General features: G+C 39.7%; 1 protein-coding gene across 1 annotated transcript in view; it reads right to left on the bottom strand.

The window, feature by feature from the left end:
* The window catches only part of LOC308063407 (macrophage mannose receptor 1-like), a 35,646-nt gene extending 11,043 nt beyond the window's left edge, over nucleotides 1–24,603 (bottom strand). Inside the window, exons 1-22 of the mRNA XM_080386334.1 lie at nucleotides 22,272–24,603; nucleotides 20,187–20,585; nucleotides 18,769–18,942; nucleotides 17,637–17,801; nucleotides 17,201–17,317; nucleotides 16,197–16,340; nucleotides 14,644–14,826; nucleotides 14,308–14,462; nucleotides 13,278–13,391; nucleotides 12,461–12,576; nucleotides 11,461–11,609; nucleotides 10,834–11,033; nucleotides 10,328–10,449; nucleotides 9,464–9,551; nucleotides 8,608–8,752; nucleotides 8,100–8,135; nucleotides 7,842–8,011; nucleotides 6,914–6,981; nucleotides 5,191–5,291; nucleotides 3,828–3,970; nucleotides 1,549–1,663; nucleotides 236–384 (exon numbers count right to left, since the gene is read on the bottom strand). Coding sequence (XP_080242460.1) covers nucleotides 236–384; nucleotides 1,549–1,663; nucleotides 3,828–3,970; nucleotides 5,191–5,291; nucleotides 6,914–6,981; nucleotides 7,842–8,011; nucleotides 8,100–8,135; nucleotides 8,608–8,752; nucleotides 9,464–9,551; nucleotides 10,328–10,449; nucleotides 10,834–11,033; nucleotides 11,461–11,609; nucleotides 12,461–12,576; nucleotides 13,278–13,391; nucleotides 14,308–14,462; nucleotides 14,644–14,826; nucleotides 16,197–16,340; nucleotides 17,201–17,317; nucleotides 17,637–17,801; nucleotides 18,769–18,942; nucleotides 20,187–20,585; nucleotides 22,272–22,332 — 3,114 coding nt within the window. The 5' untranslated portion in view covers nucleotides 22,333–24,603. The remainder of the gene's footprint in view (nucleotides 1–235; nucleotides 385–1,548; nucleotides 1,664–3,827; nucleotides 3,971–5,190; nucleotides 5,292–6,913; nucleotides 6,982–7,841; nucleotides 8,012–8,099; nucleotides 8,136–8,607; nucleotides 8,753–9,463; nucleotides 9,552–10,327; nucleotides 10,450–10,833; nucleotides 11,034–11,460; nucleotides 11,610–12,460; nucleotides 12,577–13,277; nucleotides 13,392–14,307; nucleotides 14,463–14,643; nucleotides 14,827–16,196; nucleotides 16,341–17,200; nucleotides 17,318–17,636; nucleotides 17,802–18,768; nucleotides 18,943–20,186; nucleotides 20,586–22,271) is intronic.
* Between the last annotated feature and the right edge of the window lie 1,095 nt (nucleotides 24,604–25,698).

Here is a 25,698-nt window from a genome sequence, read left to right on the forward strand (position 1 = left end):
TAAAGTGAGGGAAATTGCTCAGTTGTCTGAGTTTTGCATAACACTTCCAAACCTGTGCTGGATTCATAAAGAACCATACAAAATCTCCCACATGATTACTCTGCTTTTAAAAAGCAATGACATTACTAAAAATCTTCATAATGAAACCTTACAGAAAATATGGTTGTAACTACATATTTTTTATCCATCTACCAAAGTTATAATGTTTAAGTGATAAACAGAAATTAATGTTTACCTTACTATAATAACTTCGGGAACCTTTTGCCCAATTTGTATAGTAAACTGGGCTTCCATCTGTCCATAAGTATGTGTGCTCCTGATTTATGTCGTTCAGTCCAATCCAAGCATCAGTTGCAGCATTTTTCAGGAGGGACATGAGGAAAGCTGAAGAATAAAGAAAAATTGTACAAGCAGGGAAACTGAATGCACCATTCCCATACAGCACAGACTTTAGAGTGCCTAGAACTGGGATGATGAGTTTAGGGTTTCTCTTTATTAATAAGGTGATAATCTTATGATAAAAATAAAAAGAATAGTCATTTGATGTTAAAGTCAGAAAAAGTATTTACAAACTCAAAGATGTGCAAATTTAAAAAAAATGGGAATATCTTTGTACACTTCAGTGTTTTTCATCATCTGAGCTAACAGGGAAAATGTTTTAATGGTGTTACAGAAATTAACATGAGTATGCTAAACCCTGGCACAGGAAATGAGTCTGCAGGCTGTGCACTCCCTTTTCTTCTTTGGTAACTTCTTTGTTAGCCAGACTTAATAACCTCATTTCTAAGCAGGCATAACACAAATAAAACTACTTAATAACCAAGTATGTATGTACTGGGATCTCAGCTTTTTGGAAGGCCAGATTATGTTTCCCTCAGCTCCTGCCTAGACTGACTTCCCACTAAAAGAATGTCCTTCTGCTGTGGAAAAAAGTATGAACCACAAGCACTGGTAGAGTGAGCCAGGAGATGGTCCATGTGCAGCCCTCAGGACCTGAGGCATTACATTTCCTAAGCAAACAAGAGGCCTCACAAAAAACCCTGTAACGTGCTGAGCAGCAAGACCAGCAGGCTGAGCAGAGCAAGGGGAACGGGGAAGCTGGGACTCCAGCATTACAGCCTTCTACTGCCTGAGGATGTGTCCTCCACTGACACCCACAACATTTGGCTCAGCAGCTGGTGATTTGCACAGTGATTTGTTTGGGACATTACTCTCTTTGTGTGCTATTTTTAGATGTACACCTAAAAAAAAATAAAATATGGACATTTTATTATTTGACAAGCCCCTAATACAAAATCTTAATATTTGAACGGCATTCATTCCTTTGTACATCCTGTATTAACTCAAAGCTATGATTTTAAAAGTTAATCAAGACACTAAAACCAATGCAAGCATTTTTGCAAAAGTGCAATTTCACATTCAACAGAACTTTGTATGAATACAGCATAAATAACAGCATATATTGCAGAACCTATAACACCTGATTTAATCTGTTTATCAGGAATTACTTAATATCTCATCCAGTATCAAAACATTAGTACTTTATACCTTGGATTTCCTTTTTGGATATAGTAGCCAGGTTTCCTCCAAAATTAATACAATTGTTCCTCGCAGCGTGCCATGTCAATGTATCATTTTCATTAAACCCAAATACTTTGAAACACTGGAAAAAGAGAAGCGTGACCAATATGTAACAGAATGGTGTTTTAATTTCTGGTGAAAGCACCTCTGTTTGTAACAAACAAGATAAAACAAGATATTTTAAGCAAAAAGGCAGAGTAGCTGGTTTAACAGTCCTTTCTTGCTTGTCTTTAGGTCTTTAAGAAAGAGAAGATCTATACTAGAAGACTAGTATAAATCCCGGTATTTCAGCGCACACTTAGGAGAAGGAAAATGTCAGCCTAATGATTTCAGTAGAAATTGTGTTAAAGCTTCTGGGCACACTTCTGAGGTGTGGCTTTGTCGGAGGAATGCCTAATGAGACCTCAGAAAACAAACAAGGATAAGATACGTTTTTGAAGCTGACCATCTCAGTTTCTGTTGCCTTATTTGTCAAACCAGGTTTGGTTCTCACAGGATAATCACAGAAAGAGAATGACTGTGACATTACAAAGAAAACCATGATTCACCATTTCTTGTAATATGATCTGTGAGATTTAACCAAGTCGTCATTAGCTTTGTCATAACCAAGCAAATCAATGTGCTGATTAAAGCATGCAACTGGAAAGTTAATCAAGCAATTTGGGGAAAAAGTTGAGCAAAAGCGAGGTAGCTCCATCACTGTCAGAAGCAGTGTGTGAACGCTTCAAGAGGAGTCAAGGAAGGAGCCTTTGGAAGCTCCTCTTGCAGGAGATGAGGAAGAAAGAGACATTTTATCTTGAGAGAGGACCATGAATGGGAACAAACTCTGAGTTCATGACTCTTTCCCAGGACTGAGAGAGTGAAGGAAAGAGGAGGCCGCAGCCAGGGGATCTCAAACAAAGGAGCTCTATCAAACTGAAATCATATTTTGGTTTAGTGTGGTGCGCTGACCTTAGTTGGGTACCAGGTGCCCACCAAGCCTCTCTATCACTCCCCTCCTCAACAGAACAGGGGGGAGAAAATAAGATGGAATAAAAAAACCCTTGTGGGTCAAGATAGAGGCAGTTTAATGAAGCAATAGCAAAAGACACGTGCATGGAAGTGAAGGAAAACAGATGTTATTCTCTACTGCCCATCAGCAGGTAATGTTTGGCTACTTCCCGGAAAGCAGGGCTTCAGTACACATAGTGGTTGCTCCGGACAACAAATCTCACAAATAATGACTTCCCCGCCCCGCCTTGTTCCTCCTTTCCTTTAGCTTTTATATCTGAGCAGACATCATAAGGCACAGAATATCCAACCAGTCACTTTGGGCCAGCTGTCCTGGCTGTGTCCCTTCCCCAGATCTTGCCCACACCCACCCAGCCTGATGGCTCTGGGGGTGAGATGAAGGTTGGGGAGACAGCCTTGATGCTGTGCCAGCACTGCTCAGCAGCAGCCAAAGCACTGGTGTGTCACCACCACCTTTCTACCTACCAACACAAGTACAACACTGTGAGGGCTGCTGGGAGGCTCAGCCAGCCCTGACACACAACACACCGTAGCCAAAAGGAAGACAGACAGAGGTAGATAAAGAGACGTCATCAAGGCTTGTCTTCATTTCTAGCTGCGTTCTCAACAGCGTACACTGTTCTCTTACAGCTTTTATAGCTTCATTGATGACAATCTATAGATTTAAAAAATATATATATATGCAGTCTCTTACCCTGAACTTTTGTCTTTTGAGAAGGCTAAGAGTAATCTTAACTAATAAAGTGTAGTGAAGGTTAAAATTGGATTATTTAAAAACCTTACCAGGTGTTTTAGTTATAGAAAAAAAAAAAACTGATAAATTTGCTCAAGGGAAGGTGCCTTTGTGGCTTAAGAGCCAGTGCATAGTAAGCAAGGGACAAATGAATGTTATGACAACCTGGGACAGCCAAGTAAGCCCAACACAGTAAATGGGAACATACAACAGCTCCACACAAGGGAAATTGCTCAGCCACTCTTGGCAACACAAAACACTAGCAAAATTATAAGAGGAAGCTTTCTTCTTGCATGTCTCATGACCTCCCTCGTAACTGCTGTAATCTCAATAGAGGTTATAATTTTTATTTCAGGAATTTTATATTTATAGCCTTTAAATATACACAATCAGAACATATTTTGTGAAAACTGAAAACCCTGCTGCAACTGAAAAACTGAACCAAACATGGTTTTTATTCTGCTCTTTTTGAAACACAATATACCAACATTTCATACTGCACCTTGTTATCAAAGAGGAGCCAGCCTTCTGAACAGCCACCCTTTGGTGGTGGTGAAGTGGGAGCTACAGCTGGACGAACAGTGTTGTTAAGCCTTTCACAGATGAATAACTCAACACTGCCACAGTTGAGATCGTTCCATGTACCTGAAAGCAAATTAGAATGAAAGAAAAATGAAATGCAACTGAGACTGGGATAAAAAGTGTCCTTTCCTGAAGCAGATCTATCCTAGGAAATAGAGCTGATTCCAATATTTGTATTTCTCTGCCCCAGAAATAGAGTAATTTTTACGTATGTTCCTTAGAAATACTCAGGTTTCCAGCAAAATTCAGAATATGAATATTTTTGCCTGAGAACAGAAATATTTCAATATTGCAAAATGATAGCATTGCCAAAAGGGAGTTTTAGGTTTAAATGCTTAGTTCACCTCTCTAAGACCTGTACGATCCCTAAGTTCACTCTCTCTGTATAAGGTACTTGGTCCTCGTTACCTGAGGTTCTTATAGTCTTCTGGGTATCTTTTCCCCCTATGAGAATCTGATGTAAGGATATAACACTAACATCATCATCCCCATTTTATGGGTCAGGAATGAATAAGAAAATGGCCTTCATTTCATCAGCTGTAGACAGCTACAAGGTAATCCCACCTTATGTTCAATGGAGATACTGTCATTACAACTCAGGGAAATTAAGGACATTATTAATCTTAAAGATCTCCAAAACCAGGACATAATATTTACTCCGCAAAAGTGTTCGCTTCCTTCCATTGACCTCTAACAGAGCCTAGGAAGATTACCTCAGCTATAGATTTTGAGACTAGAGATGCTTAAAAGTAGAAGAGAGTAACTACTCCGAAGAATAAGTGCTTGGCTAATGTAGGCACAATTACTTCCAACTCTCTCTATTGCAGGATATCTGTATTTATTTTAACTTAAATAGTGTATAGCAGTGTTTAGTAATAATCAAAACCATGCCCAAGCCTTCAATTTTTAGGAACTGCAGAAATGATAACAGACAGCTGATGTCCTTGAGAGGTAGTCTTAAAATTGACAGAAGTTAGAGGAAAACCAATACTGACTCTGTCTGCAGATAGTCTGATGCTTAACTGATTTGTTCATGTTGAAATTTTCTGACAAAGCTAGGAACCGAACTGCAGATGTAATCCAATGTGTTAGCTACATAGAGTTGAATTTTTTTTGAAGTGCATAAATGAAAGAAGAGGATATGATTTATGCTCTTTCCTATGCTTTTTAAACACTCTGTCAGGCACCAGCCTGCTCAGTATTATAACTCACCCAGCCTTGCACATGCAGCCCTCCCAAGCCTATGCCACACCATGCAGGCTGAATGTTGTTACAGCACACACCTGTTTGGGTATACATGACCACACAGTTCTCATCATTATTTGCAAAATTGGGTTCATTTGGAGCCCAGGCAACATAGTTCACTGGAGTTCCATCCATCCACCTGAAAGAAGTAATACAGGGCAATAATAATACTTTGTTGGATGAGTTAATATTTATTTGTAAAGGATGTATTAGAGCTTTGTATTTTAAGTTTCCTATAGCCTAGCTTACAAACACATGCTGTTCTCTGTTGAGAGAAAACCAAGACCATCCATTTGGAATTAGTAAAAAGTAACTTTGTATGTTTGGTCTGGACCAGATCTGAACTAACCGTCTCAACTGGTGGTCCCAGACTTTCTTGGTGTCTAAGCACTGACAGCCTGCAGGGAACACGCCAGCGTAGCACTGGAAGGATCTGGCTTTCTCTGAAGTACAGGAACAGAAACCTGAGCCTAATTTAGTAATTTCCTGGGTCCAAAACCAGCAATATGAGATCTTGCAGGGTAAGACAGAGCCCTGAACCACATACTGGGGACCAATTGGAACCATTTTGTTAAACAAAGGAAATCTTTAATATTATACTGCTATTGCTTTCAGGTGTACAACAATCATTTCCTAGTTTGGTGATTCACAAATATCTTTAAAAAAATTTTTTTAAAGAGTAGTCAAGAAAAAAGTGGAAAAGATTCAATGTGATGGAAGGAGGAAAGTCAAGTGGGGAATCTGCCAAGACTGAGAGACTTCAGACAACATCAGCTCCAGGGTAATTTAGTGGGTTTCCAGGTAGGCATCAACAGGATGCCTTGGTGCTTCTACTTGCAAATCTCCTGAGCCAAATAGGAAAAACCAGTACATAATAAACTGGGAGAAATAATATAAAGAATATAGTGGCACTGTCATCCAGCAGGGAGGAGGATGAACCTAGTGAGGGAGCAAGGAGAACTGGACAAACAACATGTCTTCTGATCAGTGGATGTGATGCAGAAAGCAGTAGCTCCAGGAGATGACACTATCCAGTTTTGTGGCTTGTGGCCAAGACAGGCATCCTAAGGCAACAGCAAAAAGACTGAAACGAAGAAGCTGACACTCATCTGACTGAGCTTCAAATCCCAGAAGTCACTAGAAAAAGAGGCGGCGGGGGGCGGCAAAGTGCCACAGGAGAAATGTGTCTGTAACTCGTCTAAGGCTCCAGGAGTCGTATAGGACATTCCCAGGGCACTTTGTTTCCAAAGACATTTGGAGAAGTGTGATGACTCGGTGTAACCTGAAGCTGTCCTGCCCTAGGCTCTGAAGCGCAACCATCTGGGAATTACCTGTCAGACAAGGGCTCTCCAGTATTGATACTTCACCTCTAAAAACCACCGTGATGCCTCGCACTTCAGGTTTTGAGGGTTCTTTTTCTTTGATCATTTGTATATTCAGTAATGTCTGCAAGTACCATCTGGAACATCCTAGAGACCTCCAACCAATTTTATCTGTCATCTAACAAGGGGATGACAGCACACCAACTGTGAGTGAGTATCTCAGCTGCACAATACAAAAGCAGAGTATAGAACCACAAGAAGGGGAAAGAGATAGTGAAATTATTAAGAGATAAATGCTCCCCTGAGGAGCAGAATCGTATTATAAAACTGGATGTCAAGACATGGCTGTAGACAGGTTGTATCAGTCACTGAACTTCAACAGTCTCTTACAGACGTGCCAAATACTCACATCTGGCAAACTTGTTTTGTTTTGACTTACCGGAATGTCTTGTCAAGGCTCACGCTTAAGCCAATATAGAAGTTATTTCCCCAGTCTTTATAGAAAGTCTAAAACACAGAAAATAAGGATTTTAATGAGCTGTAAGAAAACAGATTTCAAATAAAATAAGCAAGCTCTCAAAAAAACACTTTAGTTTCAGTTGTAAAATTGCAAATTATGCAATGTCCGGGGATTTGCTGGGATTATGTGCCTGAACTGCAAAATGCAATTTTTTTTTCTCCTATTTCTAGTCTTTAAATTTAAAAAACAACCAAAAAAAAAGGCAGAATGGCATGAAGAAGAAATGGAGCAGAAATCTGTTAAGAAGATAAGAACAACCTCTTAAGCAGATTATAAGATAAAGCGATATTTTTTAAGAATTTTAGGAAAACATCGTGATAATTTGCTGAAAGACTACAAGTAAATGGTGGGGTTTAGTACTTAGTCATGTGGAGGAAAGGCTGGAATCATATTTGGGTTTAATAGTAAGGAATTATTTCCAAAAAAGTATATCATCATCAAGTTATTCTTTTCCTATTAGAAAATATTCTGACTTAAACATTTTACTGAAAAACTGACATCTGTTTTGGCAAAAAAAGGGAAAAGCTTTTCTTGAATTCTGTGAAGAGAATGAGTTGGAAAACAAAATATACACAGTAACTGTAGCTTTCAGATAAACACAGCAAGGTTTTTGAAATTTGCATCCTGAGAGTGTTCTTGAAAAGAAGCTGAGGATTTCTCTACATGTAGCAATTTATCAAAATAATGATTATGGTAAAGCTCCTAAGTAGATAACCCCATAAAAGGTTGTACTGATTTTTTTTTTTTTATGTTGGGAACCGCTTTCTAATATTTCACAAGCCAGCTGAAAGAGATGCCTCAGTGCAGGACAGAACAGCACATCTTCGAAGTAAAACACGTTTCTTACGTATTTCCAAAGAAAATTTTTTTCACTTTCATTCTCAATAACAGCAAGATCACCACCATTCTTCTTGCAAAAGTCCCTGGCTTTTTCCATAGCCATTGGTTCCATGCTGAAGTAGTATTCCTTGTGATTATGTATTATCCAGTCATCTTCACTAACAATATATTCATAATCTGCAAGGTAAAACATTAATTTATATTACAGACTGCTTAATGTCGTTATATGTTAATTGATTTCTGTTATTGGAAGTACAAGACTTACTGAACGTGGAAGTAGGCTCTGGTTTCAGTGGTACTCCTGCAACATAAATCAGTATCTGAGTATATTACGTTTCTCAGATAACTCTCAATTAAATATATTTATACAGTTGTTAGCATTTTAATTCCAAGTAATAAAATTAATCTTAAGGGTTACTCAGTATGCTTATTGTTGTCACAGAATTTCTCAGAATATCTGGAAAGAAGGTGTTACGCTCAGCAAAACACCATGTTATAGCTGATCACATGTTAAGCTTACAGAAACTATGCCAAACTTTACGTTGCTCTATTTCACTTCCTCAACATGCTGCATATACATCCCAAACTTACATGTGTATCTCATGGATGAACCCATAGTTTTCAACTACTTATATTTAAATTAAAATTGATTAAGTGGGTTTTTTGTGCTTGATGGCACAGATGACCCTAATACCTGCAGGTAATGTGATCTGACCTGGAAAGGATGTTTTTATCTGCCTCTAAAATTTTCTTAAGAAAGAAAGTTATCTTACCTTTTTTTATTTGGCAAACATAGTCCTGCATATGTTCACAAAATAAATCATTCCAGTTCATGTTATTGTAGCCATTAAATACACCACATTTTTCATTTCCATCATAATTGTTTGGTTCGCCACTTGCCCATTTTTCAAAATTTACCTATAGTGGAAACACAGTTTTGTTACTATTTTCCTTTCAAGGTGAAATAATTGTCTTATATCGTCCTGTTGAAGAAGAATGTACTTCATTTGATTTCATGGTCTGTCTTGTGCTTTGATGACAGTCCTTGTAAGGAGAAGGACATGACCCTTGCATAGCATAATATATCAGCCATGTATTTATAAGCCATGTTAATAAGCCAAGAAGTTGTTGCCCTCTTCCTTATCAGGAGAGATAAAGTTCTCCTGTCAAGCTCTAGAAAGAAGTATCTAAGTACCATCCTCTGCCCCCTGGTTATCCTTCTCTGATGTTCCAGCCTGAGACAATCCATCAGTGCTGCCATATGGACTTGGGCCTTGCAGACCTTGATCTACTTAAGATGGTGAGGGCAACAAAGCCTGGCTTGTGGAGACATACAATGTTATTTCTAACATTAAATGACAAATAGTAACATAGACATAAATACAGCCAGTTTTGCTTAGACCAAGAAAGATATTCCATGACCTTTGGCTTTATTTCATTACTCTAAATGTCATACTGTTAGCTGTAACTATGAAGTATCAAAAGATAAAAACTTGTTCCTAGAGTGGAATTAGGTAATAAAAAATAATATGGTCACTGCTGGCTTGTATAGGAGGAGTCGTGAGAGCTGCTGCCAACACAGACATGGAAAAGTAGACAAAAAGCTGGAACAATAAATCATTTACTCACTGGTGAGCCATCACTCCATATAAATCCACTGTCAGAGTCCAAGGCACTTAAACCCATCCAGTAAGATAAGTGAAGATATTCTCTGTTTCTGAATGATTATAAATACAGACAATTAGACACAGTGTGAAATAAAGAAGAATGTATAGCATATATTATATTATTCTCAGCGGTTTGATGCTAGAAGTACCATTTGAGACAGTCATATGAAGTAATCGTTCAATTGTCATGTAGGGAAAAACACCCTGGCACTGTATGTGGCAGGAAGCAAAGAAACACAGAGCTTCATGGGGAAGATCACGGGTGTCATACGTTCACAAGTACTGACTTAAATGAAAATATATTTTAAGGTCTTGGTTCCACCAAGTAACAGGCATCCAAATTCAGACCTGTGTATACTCATAGGCTTGGTTTAAATATTTATATAAGCACATCAATAGGTCAGGCTTTCCTTAGTCTCCCAATTTTTCCTCTTAACTAAGGAAGGAAAGGAGCACAAACTATTCCTTTAATCAAAAGTATTTTATCTCCTGATCAGCTAAGAAGATCGGTTTTATCTCTTTGAACTAAACTTAGTTGAAACCAATTTTGGTGATCCTTCTTTCATTTTTGTGGATGTTCAGGATACTTCCATTCATAGCACCACTTCCCAAAGCCTGTCAAGAAACCCTTTGGCTCACCTCTTTCCACCCATTTCCTTCTGCCTCTTTGCAAGGATATACACCATCTTTGCAAAGTAGAAATTGATCACCAGAAATCCTTTACGTCCTTCAGAAAGGTCAATTTTTATTTATTTATTTATTTATTTATTTATTATTTATAATAAAATGTGATGGGATTTAAATGATGGTCTATGCAGATACTTACAAGCCAGCTATTAGGTTTTGTTCTTCTTCACTGTGAATACATGCCAGATCTCCCCCGATGGCTCTGCAAAAATCTCTTGCACCAAACCATGTTTGCATTTTCTCCCTTCCTCCCTGAAAAATCTATGAAAAGTAGACAACTAAATACTGTGCTGGGTATTACAGAAATTTAGAAACAGAACTCTGGGCTTCTATCTTTCTTCTGGTCTCCTGCCCTCTATTTTTATCACTTACTATTTAATTGCGCAATCATAAGCCTGTGGTCATCTATCAAATTTTATTACTGCAGCTTTTCTTTCCCTACCATTTCAGACTCCCTGTGACTCCAAACTTCAGTTCAACCTACAGACGGCACCTTCCAGCACTTCCCAGCCAGCCACGCCGCCTGGAGACATGTTGCCACAGCCCACCTATCAGGCAGGCAGGGTAAGATGCACCTTCCATGCCTACACAAACATATTCTCATTTGAAAGAACAAGTGTTTGCATTCAGACATTAAACACCTACTTTGAAGCAGGAGCTGCTCTGAGGAATGGATTTCCATCCCTCTGGGCACGATGGGAGAGGGGTCGTTGTTGGAGGAGGTGGGGGGGTCACTCCCTCCACCAGCTGCTTGCAGACAAACATGTTTGTTTCTTCACAGTTCAAAATATCCCATAATCCAGCTGAAGTTCCTGTTACCATCGCCACGCAGCCTGACTCCTTTCCTTCATGAAACATAACATTTTTAAACTTTGTTGATAAATGGCTGCATCTTCTCAAAACATGTGCTACCTGCTTAAGAGTAACCTGTCCCCACTGTGGATGCCAATAGCTCACAGTAATCCACATGCATTTCAATTAAATCATAAAAGAAATTTTATCAATTCCCTTTTACATTATACTATGAATTACTTATCAAAACCATCAAACAACAGAGAGTGAATGATGCCAACAGACACATGCAGTCCCAGGCAGTCTACTGGAAGGAGCTACCACAATCCCTGATTTAATAATCCTTTTAGCACAAATGGAAAGTTGCACTGTCATTACTGCCACTTTATGCCAGAAGTGTTTCTAAACCACTTTTTAGCTTTCAAACTTTCACTTCTCGGGTCCCCACAGCAGAAACTCGGTGGCCCCCATGGCACATACCTGGCATTCCTGCATTCCAGTGAGTGAAGGTGACAGCATCCCCACTGGCCCACCTGAACGTCCCCTGCTCCTCTGCATCTGAGAGACCAATCCAGAAATACCTTGCTGGATTGAATCCAATTACAGAAGTCAGAAAAGCTTGTTCATATCTGTGAAGAATAAGTACCAAACTGATGTATCACATTTTATCATAATTTGTTCATTTCTTCAAAGTGTTCATGGTAGCAAATCTGGTAAAGTTAAGGTGATTTAATATTTGGGAAAAGATAAATATGGATTGAAGCAAGGGCAACAATCTTACTTTTAAAGTTCTAATTGTCACATAAATTGATTTTTATTTTATATTTTGGTAATTTAATTCATGTTTAGAATTTAGAGTGACTCTATTCATCTTTTCTACTGTACAACGAGCAACACAAGCCAAACAATGCTTGAGTTAATGCATATATATTATTCATTCTGTATAAATAAGTGCCACCGTGTTTTACTGAGATTTATGATAAGGTTAGATCTTTAAATTTTGTTACTCTGGGGGAAAAAAATAATCTACTTTTATTCTAAAAAGGGTAAGTTTCCAGATACGCCTGTTGCAAAGAAAAGGCTGAAAAGTTCAGACCCAGAAGAAATAAATAGTTCCACGTTTATCTGTTTATTTTTAGTTCAAAAACTTTTACAACAGTCTGGCAATCTGGGGTTTTGGGGAGGTTGTCTCAATTTTTTAGTTCCTGGAGTCAACAAGAGTGTAGGTGTGTAGTAGAGTAGAAATGGCTTGAATGCTTGTATTGATGACATATCATATTATATTGATGACATATCAAATTATCATGACATATGAAAGCCCCTGATGTACTTTGTCATACTTCTCCAGTTCTACCATAAATTTTCCAGCAAAGGAGTGATGTCATGCTAGACACTATGAATAACTAACTGCAAAGAGATTTCTATTTGGCCCCTCTGTCATGGTTGCACGTATGAAAGGACAAGAATAATGTCTCCATACCTGTCTCTCACAGTAGCCAAGTAACCTTTGTTTTCTTCACAGATTTTTTTTGCTTCTGCAAATGTTGCTGGTAACTGCCCCACAGAGTAACAGTAAAAGCCGTGCTTCATCCAGCCCTGTCAGTGTCAACAGCAGAGATGCGCGGGGGCGGTCAGACTGCACAGCACAGTACACTTCCAAAAGCCACATTAATACCCCAAGTCAAAATTCATCTCCAAAGCCATGAGAAGAAACAAAAAGGATAATCAAACAGAGCTTTTGTAACCTCAACTCTTAGTCTTGCCCCTTGATAAAGGACACAGGAGGAGTCTTTGGGAGCAATGAGCTGGGGCTATGACTCGGAGCTGGCAAGCACACTCACAGCCACTTTGCAACTCCTTGTGTAATGCCTGCTCCACCTTATTGTGTAAGTGTAGCTGTTGCAAAAGGCCACACACAATCTGCAAAACAGTTGGCTCAAATATTCCTGCCTCCTGTGGCAGATTGATTGGGTGGAGCAGGCTGCACACAACCCAAGACCAGTGAGTTGCAGCATGAAAAAATACTAACATGCTCTGCAGAGAGTGGCTTTTCTGGGTGAGGTGACCAGTTCTGCACTTGAAGAGAGCCGAGTGAAGTGCACGTGTAAAAAAATGAAAAACAGAAGTCAATCTACATTTTGATAAAGAAAAAAATTCCCCGTTAGTCTCAGTATATACGAAATTAACAATTTTCTAAGGTTCCACCAAGAACAGTCAAAATAATTGACTTGTGGGATACCATCACAGGAGTGAGAGTAAGATGCAGTGACCTTTTGGTACTTGTGTTTTAAACTTACTTTTTGGCAGCCTGGGTAAGTAACCTCGCCTTTGCCTGATTCTTCTGCCAAAGGTTTCCTTTTACAGATGTAACCAAGTTTCGTTTCACAAGCGCTGTCAGCCCATGATCCATCCTGAGCACGGTAAAGAAGAAACAAAGAAAAGTGAAATCTAAAGAAAATCGATCCAACAGGAATATTCACCATCCTCAGAGAGAACCCTTCTCACTTGGTATGGCTAAGACTGTTCTGGCTCTCTTCCTTGCCTGGCTGCTTTCTCCAAAACTCCCGAATAAAGAACAGAATAAAGACAATAAGGGCCACATTTCCTCAGAGGTGGGAGGATGAGGGTTGCGTGTATTAAAGATTCAGTGGCTGATGAGAGCAGGAAAGGAACATGCTGTTCCACTCTATTCTCACCAGCATGGTATTTACTATGTTCATATAACCAGATGACAATAGCAAAGAAATGCTGGATAGACTAAACATAAAATATTAAAAATGTATTGTTTAAGTCTTTTTCCATAGTATTATGGTGTATCATTTTATGCTGAGTATAAAGCAAGATAGAATTTTTTGTACCTAATTTTTTGTGCTTCCAGTAATATGAGCCTTCAAATTAGCTCTAATAAAACTATATTTTAGGTGGTTTAGGGGAAACATGAGGAAGTCCCTGCTCCAAGAATCATACTATGCAGCTATAATCAGCCATGCTGAATGTGGATGACAAGTTACTTCAACCAGTTTCAGATGGGTGATTTATCATAACTGTATATCTTAATGATATGCATATCATAACTGCAACTCTGATTTGCAGAGCAAACCAAGTCTCAGCCCAGTGCATTGCCTCTGGTGCTCCACCATACACCTTCCTACATCTGGTCTCCACTCTCCCTCTACACTAAGATATTCTGAATTAAACCAAGTTTATAAAGCCCTTTAAAACCCTTGTCGTTTGTTTGGGTTTTTTGTTTGTTTTTGTCACCAATGTTTTCCTTTTGGGGGGCACAAAGGACAAAAAAAATTAATAAATTGGGAGAGAGATTTTTACCTCCCCCTTCATAACAATGCAGTCTGCTTTATTTGACGTGTGGGTCGGCCCTCCGTGGTGCCATTTGGTATAAGTCACAGGTGTCCCATCACTCCATTCAAAATACATTTGAACCCTGAAGTCATTTAGACCAATCCACAGCTCATCATCTGGTTCTGGGAACACAAAGGTAATTGCAGTTGTGAGTGTGTCTTAAAATGGAACAATCACATCTCACACCCACTCTTGACTGAAGAAGGGCTTTTTAAAAACATTTAAGATCATGGTTACAATGATTATATGAATAACAGCAACAGTATAATTCCAGATCAAAAAGTGACCTGCAGGAATACTCACTGTACCCAAGCTGAGACACTGTGAAACTGTATTCCTCAATATTATGAATACTAGCCAGCTCTCCATCTTCTTTTCTACAGGCAGATTGGGCTTCTTTCCATATTTTGGGTGTTCTGTAAAGTCTGTAGCAATGATCTGCATAGGCCACCCATTCTCTAGGGCACTTAAAAGTCTTTAAGTCACCTAAAACAAATATTTCAAACAATTAATGCATAGTCCTGTTCAATGTTTTCTTTTAATCAAAAAGAAAATGACCTTTACTGACATGAATTTGAAATATTGCAGTGCATACTGGCAGAGGAGAGAAGCAAGTATCTGAGGATCACCAAGAATACAGAACAGATTAATACAACACAGTTGTGCTGGGAGCTATCAAAAAAAATTTTTTTACAGGATTAAATAAATGTTAAGTAACTTGGCAGGCGAACTTGCAGGGCACAACTCTGTCAAATCCCCCTCAGAAGGGCTCTGGGTACAGCCATGTTCCACAGAAAAGAGCCTCTTTTCCTACACAGGGGCTTTATCTTGGTGAATTTAGGATATTTTGCATATTTTTTCTCTGGAAACACAGGTGCTTGGGAGTGAGTTGGAGCTCCTGCACAGCCCAAATCATATATATCAGAAAGCCCAGGCACATATATATACCAGACATCAGAAATCCCAGCTGCACAGAAATGCCACACACTTTGCTCAGCCGCTATTTCTTTGGTGTGAATTTAGTATCGCCAACCATCTTCCACTGCTTTGAAAGTTCACATGGTCTGCACCCACGTGGTAAATGGGAGAGGGCACAATGTGCACCCAGCGTTGGCATGTGATCAGCCACACTGCTCAGTGCTCCCTGCACATAGTTTTGACCTGCGCAGACTTGCATTCCCCTAAACAACATCCAGGCATGGTTTGGAAGTTAGCATGGGTCAGAAACCATTCCCAGGGAGCTGTCTGGATACGGCCAGAATGTACAGGATAGACCTACGATGTGCCATTCATCCCTTGAGCCAGAGAATAATCTTGTATCTCTGTATATATGTAGTTGAGGGACTTATTGGAGATACTTGCATGCTGGGAATTCCCCGATGAAGTAATAGCACACCTTTTTCTTGACGTAGATAAGACCTAGTCTGCCTCAGGTGGAAAGGGAGCTCAACTGGGAAAAGGTGCCAGCCCCATATTCTGAATTTTTCCTTTCAGTATAGAGTTAAAAGGGTCAGAGAGAGCAGGGAGAGCATGAACTCTGGCTCACATCTTTTAGCAGGGCACATCTTTAGTGTATTTTTTTAGAGCATAGGATATTCATCAGTATTTTGTGGTCCGGATAACATGTCTAAACACTAATGATGCCTTCTTTGGTACCCTGGGATCTTTTCAAATTGATGAACAACATCTAGACATCATCTTTAAAATGAGCCAGAAAATTAACGTCTTCTTAGTGTTTGACCCAGGTCAATAAGTGTAATCCTTTTGTTTTAAAAATATATTGTCATTTCATACACGGCATCCTCCCAGTATTTCTCACTGACTGCAAAAATAGCCTTATTTTTTGACCAACTTACCTGAGGCAATAGTGGAGGAATCGAAGGAGGAGTTTCTCTTTTGGCAGATATATCCCAGTTTCCGATCACACACCTGGTTTTCCCATTTGCCATTCCTGCCTTGGAAGGTCCCACATATCTTTCCAGATTCCACAGAGGGATTTCCTTTAGGACAGAGGCACAGAATCCCTCTGTTAACACTGAAAATGTTCACCTCATCACAGGAGGGAACGCACGGGTCTTTTTCGGCTGCAAAGCCACTGGTGTATTTATTATTTAGAGTGATAATTCCCAAGAGTGGTGACAAGGGAGCACCACTGGGATGGCCGAGAGGGCCAACATTTCAAACATAAGACTTACCCCTCCTCTCCCATGCACTGCTTTAGAAGAAATTCAGTGTGTTTGAAGTACAGCAGCACACAGAAAAAAGCTTATAAAAGTTAATCTAAGACACAATTCCTTATGGGGTGGTAGTACTGCAAACAACTCACTGTCCTTTACTGTTGGACATTGGACATGAAATGCATATTGAATTCCATGAGAGTGCTCGCCCGTTGGATTTCCCAGTAGCTACAACTGTTATGAAAATAGGTAACATTGCCACATGCAAGATGGTGACTTAGATCCTAAGAAAAGAGTGGAAATTTATTAAGATAAAATATAATGGCTAAAAGTCAAAAGCAGTAGCTGAGAACAAGTGAAAATATTTTTTTATGCACTGTTTCTCTTTAATTTTTTAACATGCCTGTTGATAAAATTGTAGATTAAAAAAAAAAAAAAAAACAAGCCAGAATGAGGTGCAGGTATTTGTTTTAAACTGTTTTCTGAACTATCTGCATTTTCTGGGAAATTCTCAGAACCATCTCTGGTGTGACCTCTATTACTGTAACATCCTACCTTTCTCACAACCTCCTGGAACCTCTTAAAAATTCTGTGAAGCCAAAGGAATTATGTAACATAGATTTGAAGAAGAGAAGAGAATTCTGGCCCAGACCCTGATCATTGTTTCAGAAAAGGACACCTACCTGGAGCCCAGTTGAGGTATCTGAAAGGACCGCCCCCAATCCATTGCCAGCCACTGTCAAGTGCCCTGAAAAGGCCAGTCCAGAGCTTCGCATTGATACCCAGGTCACTAGTGAGCCCTAAATGGCCAAAAGGAACATTCAAGTTATTAAATGCCTCTGGTTTTGTAAATTATTCAATAAAACTTGAGATCAAATTTTAAAGCCCAGAAAAAAGAAAAGTGTAATAGTAGATATCTCTTTTTAAAATATAGGTTAGATTTTTTTCCATATTTCAATACAATTTATTATTTTTTTTTTAGAAAAGGATAAACGTTTTAAAAACATCTCTAAGATCTATTTTCACAAGGTAAGTATAAGTATCCCTGTTCAAGCTCTTGGAGCTGACCTACATTTCCAACATACGTATTAATTTGTTTGGGGTTTTATTTTACTTTACCTAATAAATACATTTCTTCATGAAGGTCTGTGACACTTAATAATTCTGCATTCTGCTGCTGGCAGCTTTTTCTTGCTTGGTGCCATGTCAAAAGCGACTCTGAATTTATCTGATAGTAGGTTTCTGTCACAGGATTTGTTTTCCAAAGGTTGTTGTGTATGGTGTCTATAAAACATGATAACAGCAATTTGACAAGATAATCATACTTGCTAACACAGAAAATAAAATCTTCATTGCAGACTAAAAATATGTAACTATGATTTGCTAATTTTTATATATAGTTTGCCCCACTTAAGTATATTTTGTTCTATATTGATAATACATTAATCACATAAGGAATTATTTCTCCTTCCAAACCTAATTTTTCTACATTGACCCTGTTCCTTCTTATTTATATAACTAATGTACTTCTCTCACAGTTCAGTCCACATTAACCCACTCACTGATACATTCTACCTCTACACACACATTTCTCTATTCCCCATACAGAAAATCTTGGTCTCCGCAACCACTTCTTACCTTGGGACCCCACTTACGCTCACTCAGACTCCCAATGTGACAGAAACGATCATTTCCAATCAATCAGATGTGAAGGGGTAGAGACTTTGTGTTGTTATTGGAAAGCTGTGTTGGATGATCTGTGGGTGTAAGGAGCACTGGAGCACCTAAGGCAGGTCAAGGTCGCTGCTCGTGTCCTACACCCTTCAGTTTGCTCCAGCCCTGCTGTTCTCTGCACCATCCTATGATACACCACTGTCTCCTGCTTCCCTATATCTCACCTTCCTCATTCATTGCAGCTTTTTCTGCCTTTCATTTGCCCTGACTTTCTTCTGTCCTGGTCCAAGGGATTTTCTCTTCCTTTTTCCATCAGTCCCAGTCACCATCCCCAGAATACTCCCCATATGTACCATAGTCTCAGAAGCACTGTAGACCACTTCTCACGTCTTCTGGAGAAACAGTGAGAGTGAAGAGCAGATACCTCATCTTATCATTGCATAGCTCACCAGTGAACTAGGCTAGCCAGAATCCAGCTTGCTGTCCAATGCTACTTCCACATCCCAAGGAGACTTTGACCATGAAAGTGGAAGAAACTTGTTTAATGCCTTTCCTGAAATCTTTATAAATAAATTACCTTTTAATGGACACTTTCCAAAAAATTGGTCTTCATCAAAATCTGAAGAAGTTGCACACCAGAGAAAGCTTGCACTGCCACTCCAAGGGATGCACTCAGCATACCATTTACCATTGAACTTAAAAGGGAACACACAAGGTGCACCAAAGGCATTTCCTTCCAGTGTATAGATATCTACAGAGAGAAACATAGGTCAATAGTGGTCAGTTGGTATCAGATGTTCACCACAGTCTCTGCTCATAAGCGGCTCTCCATGGACACAACAGAGCTGTGCAAGAGCTTAACACATCAGTACTTCATTACCACAAAGCCTTCCAAGGCTGTGGTGCCAGTCAGGTATGACTATAGCAAAATATTCAGACCTAAGGCTCCCAAACAACCCTTAATTGGCCCTCAGACTAATTTCTGTCTATTGTTTCCTTTCATTGCTCTCTGGACTACTGTGTCAGAGGTGCTTATGACTCAGCTTCACCTGTTGCATACATACTTCTGTCCTTGGATGATGTTTAGGTTCTTTTTTTCCCTTTTTCCCCTGTATGGTTGAAGAGACTTGGAAAGGAGATATCAGAATATTTTTATTAGTCATCATGAGAGGAAGTTATATCTTAAATTTACAAGTGACTGTGCTGGGATGTGACCCTCTCATCTCTATGCAGTCTAATTAGCTGCTATCTGAACAAAATCATGACAAATTTCAATCTAATTCAAACTGCTGTAGAGCACAGCAAAAATTTCATCCCATGGTATTTAACATCCCACCCTGCCAATGTCACTGTGGAAAGGAAGTTGAACACTTGAGCCTGGATGACCACGCTACATAGCCCAGGAGGGATAATAATGCAGGAAAAGGAGACCTAACTCTCCAGCGTTCCTTTATTAGTGTGTTAGGACTTACTGCATCCTAAACTATTAAGCACTGGTTTTCTTTTTGCTTTTTCCTACTTTTTCTTCTTGCTGGGCCTGGGAAACACCAGGTAAGCACTGTTAAAAGTGGATTACATATATGTTAACTAGAAATTAACTTCTTAGAAATAGTACATGGCCAAACCAAGTAAAAGCAACAATAAATATTCAAGTATAACACAATCACCACTTCTACAAATTGATCAGACATATTTTGAAACAGTCATAGATTTCCTCCCACTGTTGCTGTACAAACAGAATTCCCATTCTTCCTTATGATTATATCATAGGCCTTTGTCATTTTATTCCATCATTTGAAAGAATTGTGCTTTCCAAGGTCTGCAGAAATATATACAGTCATGTTTGCCTTGCATTTCTACACCCTATTTGTAGTTAGCTCTGCTACTGATGTCTCTGTAAGAAAAAGGTTGCTGCATGACAAGCAGGCAGTGGAATGTTTTGCAAACAGGGGCAGTCAAGCTACCTAGAAATAGAGATCAATTTCCAGTACTCACCCTCATAGTGCTTAGAGCACACGCTGTCTGCAGTTCCATGGATTTTCCACCTGCTCCCTTTGCCTGATCCTTCGGACAACCTGATTTTCTTCCCCTTGCCTTTGCCATAGTTGAAAAATAAATCCTTGCCATGGGTTGCAAGCGTCTCATTTTTACATTCCCACCACTGGAGCTCATTCGTCCTGTTACAGGATTCCAACACGATGGCAGCCTCGTTGTCCTTGCTGAGCACTCCCAGGCACAGCTTGAGCGCCATGCTAAGCAGCTGCGTGGCAGAGACCCACCGGAACTTTTGAAACTCATTGTGCTCATCACAAGTGGTAGTTATGACCGAGCTAGAGTTTTGAGCTTCAGCACAGAGCTTGCTGTCTTCATTATAGATTGAAAAGATTCCACTATCTATAAAATAAAATGAGAGTGCAAACATTTGAGGAGAGATTTCAGAGGAGGTAAATCAGCTACTTGCTATTTGTCAGTCTGCTACAACAAGAAATGGAATATGTAAAAGAAGAAAGCAAGAGAGGTGAATCATCAGTATGAAGGGTATTCATCAAAATGTTCTTAAGATGCAAGCAACACAGAAGCTGAAAATATAGCTCTTCCAAGAGAAATTACTCTTCTTCACATCCCTCCACACTGTTCTCAAAATGCCATTCAAAAATTACCTTTATTAAATTTCATGAGTTCTTCAAAGTTCCATCACCACACAGCATACTAAAGAGGCTTTAATTTTGGAAGTAAAAGAAATTTTTCCTTTAGAGCTATTAAAAATGGTTTACATATTCAAAATTCAACCATTTTTATATTTGGCCTAGGATGACGTTGCAGTTTTCAGCTCATCAGGCAAGAGGGGTATTATTAATTTCTGGTTAATTATTTTGGAAATTTTTGGCAAATGTGCAAAAAAGTTGTTTCTTCACAGAGTTCAACTTGTCAGTTTCTCAGGAGGGAAGCCACAACTTGCCGCATCATCACTTCAGTTTTGAGCACAGTTAAGCTAAGTAAGTATCCTATGTGCCATTAATAGCTACACTTGTAAACAGAAATGTGAGGCACTGCACAACAGGGTTTTGTTTCTTAAGACCAGCTTCAAAAAAGGGACAAAACTTCAGCCTGCTCCAAAACGTAACCATTTCTGCACCTTGCCTCACATCCCTGAGCAACTCTTTAAGTGACAGCACCATCATCCAACTCGCTTTGTTGTGCCATTGAATTTTACTGCCCCGCAAAGCTTCTTGCCGGGGTGGAATAGTTAAATGGGGCTTCATAACCACCCCCCCACCCCCCATCCCAGGGCTGCCAGGGGATGGTCGAACAGCCTCAGTGATGTTTCTTTGAAAGGCTTGCAGACCTGAACAAGCCAGATGGCATTTCTGGCACAGCTTTCCTGCCGCAGTGGTTCTTGAGAAGGTTAGCAGAGGATAGATTAGAGCCAGATTGGTTTCACCCAAAAACATGTACAAAGGAAATTCTCCTGTAGTGGAATAGATCTGCATTTGGCTAGTCCCTGCTGCCATCCAAGTGATGGCACTGGGCTCTTGCAGTTCTCTAGCTGGGAGCTTCCTGTGAGAAAAAGCTGCAGACACAGCGTCATTTGTTTTCCTCTCAGCAGTAGGAGTGTCTGAAATCTAACAGAAGCTTTTAACATCCTTCCTAAAGCCATCAGCTTGGAAACAGGATTCCAACATGCAACTGTCCATAGGCCATAATCTCTATGAGATATCCAAGAAATTCAAAACACATATCAGCCAATGGTTCTGTGCATGCTGAGAGGACTTCTGAGATGTCCTAACCTCCAGTGGAGTAATTTCAGACCAGCTTTTGTCTGCATTCAGCTGGCAGATCTTCAAGAATTAGCACTAGTGCCCACATCTGTTGGTGTATTTCCTTCATTCATACACCACCTCGAAAACTGGGTTAAGGAGACAGAATGCCTATATAGATACCACCAAATTTAAGGATTGAATAAAACTGTTTCAAATTACATGCTGTGACTAGATCTAAACTCGCTGTCCAGCAAGGGCATCAGGAAAGCACAAGAAAGAACTTGTAAAACTCCCTACCCAGCAGAGAACAAAGACTTACCAGACATTTGAAGAGATGTACTAAAGAAAGAGAGAAAAATCAGAAGCAGGTAGACAGTCATGGCCAAATGTTTCACTCTCTTCTCCACTCGCTGAAGTGCTGAAGACCAAATCTTGTCTTGCAAGAAAATCCTTCTGCACTGAACCTGATTAACAAATCCTTTTCGTTTTTTAAGACTCAACAGATACAGGGAAGTTCTGAGCAGCAAATAGGGAACTGGATCATGTCACATGAGTAATCTTGAAATAGTACATTAATGAATAAACTTTTCTTTTTAAGCTGGTTTCTCTACTATATGAAAGTTTTCTCTTCCATGGAAATATGAGATCTAAGAGAGAACATTTTAGTGAGGATTTTTGGAGACATACCTTACAGTTCAGGATCATTATTTTTATGAAAGGGTGACACGAATGTTTCTTTACCAGAAAGAAATTAAAAAGGTAAAAAAGAAGAGGGGGATCTTTCTGTATCAATAAATGATGAACAAAGCCAGAGTGAGATGCAACACTGTGAAAAATTGGCTAGGACACCACGCAAATCAGGTAACTATGACCATTGAGACAGCGAGAACCAGAATTTCCCATGTCTGCACTTCCACAGAAAAGAGAAAAGCTGTAGAAAACGGAGCCTGCATTCTTGAGGAGGCACCTGTCCCCTCTTGTGCTCCATTCCTGACTATATGCAGCAGCAATGTACCCAAACTGACAGCAACAGCTGATGACATTCTGAAAAGAAACCACAGAATTCTAGGGAGAACCTGTAACTGGAAAATAGATTTTCAATTATTGTTAGAGAGGAAAACTAAACTGGTAAGGAATACTGCCACATTTTTCGTGCCGCTAGTCTGTGAAAGTTTGCACCCCGTACAGTGCACACCCTTCAGGCATTCTGACAAAATTCTGATGTTTAGTCTGAAAAAGCTCTCTCCTTCATGACAGGTAAAAGAATTAGAAAAACGTCAAAGGCAGGGGAAGAGAAAAGGCACTCCTGAGGAAGGTTTACATCCCTTTTTTTTATGGCCTTTGAAAAATTTCTGTTACCAAGTCTTCGGGAGAGGCTGGTTTGGGATAACTTTCCCCATATTGTATTTGAAGCAAATACCCTTTATGGTCTTTCCCTGAAAATCGCTGCTGTTGCAAGCAATGAAAACACCTACCTGAAGATGTGTGATCCTGCTTCTATTGTTCTGATTTAGACGCAGATAGACGACTCACTGGGTCTAAAAAGATGCACAAGGAATTACAGCAGAACAAGAATTACAACAATGAGAGAAAATAGTGGGACCTGAAGGCCAGCAGGTACAGCTAGACCAAACCCATGGAAAGAACAGGAGCCTGAGAAGGACACTGAGACCTGAGGAAAGTGGGAGAAAAGAGAGGGCTGCCTCCGCAAAGCAGCAGATGGTCAATTACGCAGTGAATTATGATGCATAAGAAAAGATGGCTGCACTGAGTCTGGAGTAAAGCATTCTGGTACTCCACTACATGGAAATGCTTGACTCTGCAACCTCAACTTCCCAGCTTTTCTTGCATCCTGGTTCAGAAGCTCCACGTGTGCAGATGGAAAAAATTCTTGTTTATTATTTAGGCAGGAGAAATGTAATGTCTTGTGGTTCTGCTGCCTACAACATCTCAGCATCTCCAGAGCTACGGGGAAGCAACAAGTACAATTACAACAGGGAAAAACAACCTAGTTTTGTTCTGAAGAAAGATCAGTGTTTGGTGAAGGACTGTTACCAATGATCTGCTGGGAGATGCTGAAAAAGAGTAAAACATACTGAGGTCGGTTCCACTTCAGTGTTTGTATGTTTGTCTGAGCAGACCCCATCACAGTCCACAAAGCAGGAGAGGAAATCAGAAGACTGCAAAGGTGCACTCCAGCATCTCCCACTGGGCAAGGCACGGCCTGACATTTTAGAAGCGGCAAGGAAGAAAGGCCGCTGGGTTTTGTGTTGAGTCAGCATTGTTCCTTTGGCAATCTGCTCCCAGGCAGGAAGTTCACTCACAGGGTGCAGATTCACCACCTTTTCTGTGAAGTCTGAACTCTTCTGGAGAAAAGGGGAAATGAAAATTAAGCAGAAGGGTATCAAGAAACGTAGCAACATGCAGAGACAAACCTTTACACGCTATCAAATACTGCCGTCGAGTCATTCCTCAGCTGCCCACAGAAATGCATGGGTGAGTCCATTCGCATTCAGCTGGATGTTTCCCCACAGAATTGAAATAATTCATTTTCAAAAAACACTGGTAGTAAAATCTGAAAGGAATTTTGTGGTCATTTAGCCTGCTATAACTTGATATAAGATTTCCACTCAGAATCCCCACATATAGTACAACCACAGTTTCCAACACAAAACAATACTTTTACAAAAAAAAAAAAAAAATGCTCTAAACCTCAGTAGATACATTCTAGCCTGGGGGTGGGGGGGTGGGGGGAAAGAATGAACAACTTTTCCATTTCTCTAGACAGGCTCAAAACACACTAAAAGAGCAACATAAGGCATCCTGCACTTTCATGCTATATTTTCATGCTACATAACCAACATTTATTTTTCTTTCATTTATCTAAACCGCCAAGATCAAACATGAGAAATCTTGGCAGAATCAGAGGATTATGGATATGAATTATTAGTGATCAGTTAAAAATTTGCTTTGCTTTTCTATCCATCGCTTATGTCTCATCTTGCTTGCCAAGAAATTATTTTTATTGTTTTTACAGCACGAATATTTCAGAAAAGCAAGATCTCAATTCCTCTGTGAATGTATATTTACACAACATCCAGCCTGAAACCTCCCCTAAGTAGCGGCACCTACTCAGGAGACAAAATAAGAGAACACAAGAGCAACAGGGCCGTTCTAAGGCAACTGACTGATCCTGATAGGAATAGTAGCCAGTAGTAGAAAATGGCTGAAAGAATTGGTGGAGGGCCAGAATACATGAAGCAACAAGTTACATTGCATCCATATGAACGTCAATAATTTCCAGGAAGGCACACTGCTTTTTTTCGGTCAAATAGAACAACGTGGATAACTTCCCCAGCCCAATCTTTGAAACTTTTTTGATGTAGTCAATCACTTGTCAGGAACATTGCAGCCTTAGCAGCAGGCAAAAGACATGCTGCCGGATCACCAAACGGTGTTTGGTAAAACTATTACACAACAACTCAGGCCAGGGAGGCTGGAAACAGCATGAGGGTGTGGAAAGAGAATACTAGTTTGGAAGCTACTCTCCCAATTTTTCTTGAACTTGTATGATCAGTTTTGTCACAAGTATGACCAAAGGAATGATAATGTTAAAAATCTGGGACTAGACTCTGTATTCAGACAGTCTAATAAATGAGTAGCCATCACTGAAAGGTACTAGCTGGAAAACAAAAAGTGAACAAAGAAAAAGCAAACAAACAAACAAACCCGTCACCAAAGCGAAA

This window comes from Falco punctatus (genome assembly GCF_963210335.1).
Source record: "Falco punctatus genome assembly, chromosome: 4".
Taxonomy (NCBI): Eukaryota; Metazoa; Chordata; class Aves; order Falconiformes; family Falconidae; genus Falco; species Falco punctatus.